This window comes from Balaenoptera ricei, chromosome 1, assembly GCF_028023285.1.
Source record: "Balaenoptera ricei isolate mBalRic1 chromosome 1, mBalRic1.hap2, whole genome shotgun sequence".
Lineage (NCBI taxonomy): Eukaryota > Metazoa > Chordata > Mammalia > Artiodactyla > Balaenopteridae > Balaenoptera > Balaenoptera ricei.
The window spans coordinates 18670064-18676935 of NC_082639.1; the positions used below are offsets into that span (position 1 = coordinate 18670064).

General features: G+C 43.7%; 1 protein-coding gene across 1 annotated transcript; it reads left to right on the forward strand.

Annotated features, from left to right (window-relative positions):
* Positions 1–2695: 2695 nt before the first annotated feature.
* On the forward strand, positions 2696–6541 carry PNRC2 (proline rich nuclear receptor coactivator 2). The gene is made up of 3 exons (XM_059915944.1): positions 2696–3037; positions 3940–4145; positions 4446–6541. The coding sequence occupies exon 3, from the start codon at positions 4464–4466 to the stop codon at positions 4881–4883; it is 420 nt and encodes a 139-aa protein (XP_059771927.1). The 5' UTR covers positions 2696–3037; positions 3940–4145; positions 4446–4463; the 3' UTR covers positions 4884–6541.
* Positions 6542–6872: the final 331 nt, after the last annotated feature.

Sequence of the window (6872 nt, forward strand, 5' to 3'; positions counted from 1 at the left end):
CACTTCTACTTACAGATTAGGCAGGTAATGTTGATTTTTAGCTCCCACAGATACATAATTCAAAACAGATTATCGGGGGAAAGGATTTCAGCGAGTGTGGAAATCCTCTCCTTTTACCTTCCATTCTACAGGGTCTGAGCACAAGGTCTGGAACCTGCACTCCTTCGCAGTGTTAGCAGGTTGATTTTTGTGTTTGCATACAATTGGCACTGCCTGTCCTTGACTCTCTGGGGAAGAACTGAGGAAACCAATCTCCTCAGACACCAGCTTCCCTCTCTGAAAAGTGGTAAAGGGAAAAGCTTTTTGAGTTTTTTAGGGCTGGGATGGAGCCTCATTCACTGTTGTATTCCCAGGGCTTGGCGGAGTGCCTGCCTCAAAGAAGGCACCAGGTAAATCTTTGTCAAATAAATGCTTGGTATTAAACACCCACGTATTTATTATGCATTTGGTGCCCAGTATTGGTGGCTGATCGACATGTTGAGAGCTGTTTGTTTATATCAACATTTTCCTATTTGAACTGAGAATCACTAATTGTATCGTGTTGGTGGAACTGGCTTTAAAGCCCAGCCTGGCACAGCCAGAGGCTGTACCAGACGTCCTGAAAAGGATGTGATTTTTAACTCCTGCTCTCCAGTTCTGAGCTGTTGTGGGCACTTGGTAAATATTAATGAAGGATGAGGCTGGAGCTATATTGGGAGGCTCCTGGGAGTCTGGGACATGGTAAAGGCTTTAACGGCAGTCTTCGGCGGGCAGCCTGACTCTGATCTTCTGGCAGAGAAGCTGGCTCAGCCAGACGGCAAGATGGAGGCTTCACCCTGCCCAAGCTTCCCCAGCACGCCAGCCAGCAGCCAGTCAGTGTCTGCTCTGGGCAAAGCACATTTTGGGCCCTGGGGAGGACATAGAGGTGACTCAGACACGGATGCTGCAGGGAACATAGGGTGGGCTCTGGAGCCTTAGTGTGTGGCTTTCAGCTTTAAACTGAGCCTCAGATTTCGGATCTGTACAGTGGAGATCAAAATAGCACCTACTCCACAATTTGTGAAAATTCAACGAAATGATGTAAGCAAAACAATTTAGCACAGGGCAGAGGGAGGCAGAGTAAGTATCCAAAACAGTACATGGTGTGTGTGTTTACAAGCACCCGATACATTACCCGTATGTTTATACAGATAAGATCCGGAGGGTGATTTAATTTTGTAATACAATTTGGGGCCAATGCAGTGTTTGTTGTTGTTGTTGTTTTAAAGTAACACAACCAGATCCATGAGGGTAGAAAGGAGGGCGAGGTAGGAGTATAGGAGGGATGAATTTGAAAGATATTTGGATGATGATAATAAAAAAGAATTAGAAAAGAGAAGTGCTCAGACTGAAACCAGACTGTTCATTTTACAAATCACTTTATTAAAAAATATATTGTAAGGGTCTTTTCTTAAGTCAAAGTCTTGAATCCATTAAATACAGCCTGGCTGTAATCTGGCTGGATGTCTAAGCCAGCTTCTTGAATTTTTAGAAAATAGATTACACTTTCAGTAAGGTCGCTTACTATGTACATCTTACTTGACTATAATGATTAGCAGCTGAAAGTCCCATGCTCAGAAGTATCTTTTCTATTCTATTCTACACATTTCACCAAATTAATTTGATTAACAAACTCCTCTTTTAAATTGGTGTTCTTAAGAAACTTAATTAAGGTCCGTGGCTACAAGAACATAGGGGTGGGGGATGATGGTAGCAGAAAAACTGAAGATTAAAAAAGGAATTATGTGGGACTCATAAAAAGTACATATAAATCCTGTAACAAATAAAAAGTACATATAAATGCTGTAACAAAAATGCGTACATGTTCATAGAAATTGGTGTTCTTTAAAACACAAACTCTGGGTTGCTATCCATTTACTCCAAAGAAGTTGCCCTCTTCCCTGCACCTTGGTGGCATAATCAACTGAACTCTACCTTTTCTCCCGGCTTTCACTTACAAACTGGGCAGAAAGGGGACTAAGGGAGCCCCATTCTCGCAACAGATTTTTCTTGTGCGCTTACAGGGTGCTCTGCGCTCGGAGAAAGAGGTGTGGGGGGGGGGGATGGGCAGACACGTAGCCACCACACCGTGTGACTTAAGTTCAGGACCAGTGGGACACAAAAGAAGAACTGATTAACTTGATCCGCACCTGTGTCGGAAACGCCTTCACAAGGGAGGCAACTACTCAAGAATTTCGAGGCTGCGGGCAGGGAGGACAAGAGGGAACCGCAAGCTGGAGAGCTGCAAAGAAGTCCCCGTGACCGGGGAACAGAGTGACAGGAGTGTCAGGACTAAGTGGTCAGGGGCCAGCTTCAGAAATAACTTGCTGGAGTATCTTCCGTCAGTAAGAGATCGGGTACACGGCTCGGTGAACTTAACTCGGGAACTCAAAGCCCCTTCGCTGACTCCCCAAGGCGGGGAACCACCGGGTTCCGAGGGCCGCGGGCCCCGCGAGCCGGGCAGCCCGGGTGAAAGCCGCTGCCCGGGCGGACGGCTGACGCCCCTTCCCCGGCGCGCCGGGCTCGGGCCCCGGAGTCGCCACGAGGGGGTGGCGTTGGCCGTGTTCTGTAGTGCCGGGCGAGGCCGGGCGGGCGCCTCCGGGAGAGGCCGGTGTCAACCGGATGCCGGCGGAGGGACGGCAGCCGGCGCCGCGGCGGTTGTTCCCGACATGCTCTTCTCGGGGAGGATTTCAAACCCTCGGCCGCGACCACCTCCCCTCTCCCGGCCCCGTCGGGCCCCAGCAACAGGCGGCGGCCCGCGTATCATTGGCCGGGCCGCGCAAAGGCGTGTTTTGATTGGCCGCCGCGCCTCCCGGCCCCGCTCTAGCGCTCACCGCCGCCTCCATTTTGTCGGTAGAGGCAGAAGGGGAAGGTCGGTCGGGACGCTGAGGTGGCCTGCAGCTGTCTCGTCGGTGCTCGTGGGCTTCGCTCGTTCCGTGCCTCGTCTCTCCCTGGAAGGGGAGGGGGGCTTCGACGCCGAGCAGGAGCCGCCGCCGCCGTAGTCCCGGGTTCGAAGTCGGTGAGTGGCGGCGGCGCGGCGGGTGCGGCCATGTTGGCGGCCGCGCTCCCCATTGTTGGGGGAAGGAGGCGAGATCCGAGGCCGGGCGGGCGCGAGCGGCCCGGAGGAGCGGGTTCCCGGGCCGGGCTCGAGGAACGCTGAGCCGCTCGGAAGCCCAGCGCCGTCGGCAGAACCGAACTTTCCGGGCTCGCGTTGGGAATGACTCACGATCCGGGAACTAATTTTTTTAGGGCTGTTAACATAGTGTGGAAGGGCCTCTCACCTTTTCGAAAAGAAGAGGGCTTATTATTTGTTCGGTAACTTGGTTTCTTGGAATATTAAATGAAATCTCGAATGTTTAATGTTCACGATAGGGAGGCAATTTTTTATATTTAAGAACTGACTTGGCTTGTTACGGCTTGTGAAACTTATTTTAAGACGGGGAGGAGTCAAGAGTTCATAACCAAAGGAAGAGCTGCAAGACGTAAACACGTTGGGAGAGGAGGCTTTGTGAAAACAGATATGTGATGTGTCCAAAGACTGGGAAATTCTGGTGGGACTTTAAAAACATGGTCTTTAGGAAAGATTTTAAGCCCATTTCTTGGCATGGCTGTAAAGGTTAATGCTTCCATGGTTTAACATTTTGGTCACAAAATCCGTGTGAGAATCTGAAAGGTTCCTAGGAAAAAGATGCAACTTGTTGCGGGATTTGGCGGACACCCCTCCCCACATTCCTCAGGGGTTCCTGGATCTCGAGGGTTTTAAAATGATGACAGTTACAAGGTCAAAGCCATCTTGAGAGACATTATTTTCTGCCTTTTAGTTCAGGAAGTAGTCACTCTTTAACTATTTCTGTAGTAAATGTAAATAATCACTTTCTCCTCTGTTTTTGAATTCAAATAATGAAATATTTGCTTTTCTAGCTAAGACTTCTCTCAAACTTGTGTGCTGAGGAGACTCAGATGTTGGCCTCAGCTCCTAGGCTGAACTCAGCAGATCGGCCCATGAAAACTTCTGTATTGAGACAAAGGAAAGGATCTATCAGAAAGCAACATCTATTATCCTGGGCGTGGCAGCAAGGAAGAGGACAGGTGGTGGAAATCCTGCAATCTGAAAAGCAGACTGAAAGGTATCAAAAACTTCCCGTTGTAATGGGGCAGGCATTTTATGATGGACTCATCCTAAACAGTTTTTATTTTTAGATAGAGGATTATTCGGATTTGTGGATAAGCTCACTTTTCTTAGAAAGGTAGTAAAGTGCATGTAATGAAGTGTGAACAGTATAGTGAAGTTAAAGCAGCTGAATAGCACGTATTTGAGTCTTACCCAAGATTTCTGGAGTTACAAATTGGAGCTATTTAAGTTTCTTAAAGTTTTGAACTATTTGAAGTGGAATTCTACTCAATGTTTTGTTTGCATTCACTTACAGGTGACAAAGAAGCTGAAGATGGGTGGTGGCGAGAGGTATAACATTCCAGCCCCTCAGTCTAGAAATGTTAGTAAGAACCAACAACAGCTTAGTAGACAGAAGACCAAGGATCAGAATTCCCAGATGAAGATTGTTCATAAGAAAAAGGAAAGAGGACATACTTATAATTCATCAGCAGCTGCATGGCAGGCCATGCAAAGTGGGGGGAAGAACAAAAATTTTCCAAATAATCAAAACTGGAACTCTAGCTTGTCAAGCCCCACCTTACTTTTTAAGTCTCCAACTAATCAGAACTATGCTGGAGCCAAATTTAGTGAGCCGCCATCACCAAGTGTTCTTCCTAAACCACCAAGCCACTGGGTTCCTGTTTCCTTTAATCCTTCTGATAAAGAAATAATGACATTTCAACTTAAAACCTTACTTAAAGTACAGGTGTAAAATGAGATAAAGTATTAATGTGTTTAAATTTAGTCATATTTAGGGATAATTGGCAATTGTCTCAGACCAAATTCACTAGGGAATTTAATGTGTAAAACTGCTAATTAATGTAGAAAATATAATTAGACTTAACTGTTTTGTGTGTTATGTGCACTGTGATGGTAGAATCAGTGCAACTTAAAATAACTAAATTATTGATAATTGTACTTCATATAAAATACTAAGTGTTCTCAATTGAGTAACCAAGTGAAACCAGTCAAGTTTAGACTTGGGGAATGGTAAAGGAATCAACTTTTTCTGTTGCCTGTTGGGGGAAAATAGTAATTTAAGATTATCATTCACAGATCAGCAGATTGACTTGTTGAGATCTGGTAAATGATTATAAGCATCCAGTTAAGACATACAGGGGTTGAAAACTAGTTGAATATTTGAAAGTTTAATGTCCTAGAAACACCTAAACCAGTAATATGCCAACAATCTGATGCACTGCCAAAAGAAAATGTGAATTTTTTTTTAGAGTATAGTTGTATTTTAGTGAACTGTATGGTGGTGAATGCGGAAAGGGCACTAGGGGCTATTTAGAATGAAACAGTATACCCCATTGTCCCTGTTACTGACATGCAGTGGATAGGTGTCTGCCAACAAATGCACCGAAACCATTTTTTATAGAAATAGTATTCGGTGTTCACCGAGTAGCTTTCAGAATACACTTTTGTATTATGGCACTGCACAAGCTATTCTGACAGTGATCTGGCTTCAAATCATCCCTGCACAGCTTGTTTAAAGTTGGGAGCTATATAATGTGAAAGTTTTACGTACCTAGGAAAGAGCCATGTAAATATATGTAATAAACTTGTAGCATATGTAAAGTTTTCTTGGCATTTATCCTACAAAAATAGAATATTTTAGTATGAATTTGCTGAATGTAAGACATGGACTCCTTTTATACTATGGCCTAATTTTAAAGGTCCAAAAAAACCTTGTTTTTAAAGTTTGCCCTTGTGCTAAAGTGCCACTGTACGTATACTATGATTGATCTTGTTGTAAACTATATTTCAAAGTAAATCCTAGTGTAAGAAGTTTTATATAACTGAAAAGGTTTTAAGCTGCTAAAACACTTCCTATTTTTGAGAGATGTGAAATGCAGTATGGGATTATTTTAATTTCTTTCTTAAGCCCAAAGATGAACTATTAAGGGGTTCCTCTAACCTTAAAAGATTCATTTTGGCTTTCAACAGTTTGTGTAACCTATGAGTATAGTGTACAATGCCAGCGTTTTTTTTTTTTTTTTGGTCAACAGGTGCAACCCAGGGGACCACTCATAGCAAAAGATGCAATTTCTTGCCTAATACCATGATAACATGTTTTGTTTACCTTAAAGATAAGCGCTAATTATAACAGCCAACCCAATGAATTAAAAGGAAAGCGTGGGGGGGGGTCTATTTAGAATATGGTGGTAGGTGCCCTCTTTTCTCATTTGGCAGCTTTTTTGATACTTTTAAGCAAATGGGTAAGTTGTATTTCTCCTAATAAATTCAGGTGAGATAATATTGCCCACATCAAATAATGATATCCTGAAGACAAGTTTATATAATAGTACTTAATGTACATACAGGAATTTGAAGCATGAAATTAAAAAATAAAATTGCTTTTTCCCATGTCTTGTTTTTATTGTATAAAAATTGTTATGACTATGTAATATTCTTAGAATGCACATAATTAACCCTACTGAAATACAATAGGACTGTTGGTTTTAAGAGGCAACCAGTTTGCTAACCGATAGACATTTGGATTAGCAGCTATACCGTTAAGAAAGCAACTGTGGCTTCCCAGCAGGGCTAACAGTAAACGGCCACAGAATATTACTTTGGAAACTTACATAAAGCTTCTGAATTCATCTCATACCAAATTGAGTAAAGCAGGTTTAACCGCCTGTCTCCCTCTTCTTTAAGATGACTTAGGTAAACACAAGAGTTCTTGTCAATTTGA

Excerpts from the sequence above, each read along its gene's own strand:
- PNRC2 (XM_059915944.1), top strand. The coding sequence starts at position 4,464 with ATGGGTGGTGGCGAGAGGTATAACATTCCAGCCCCTCAGTCTAGAAAT.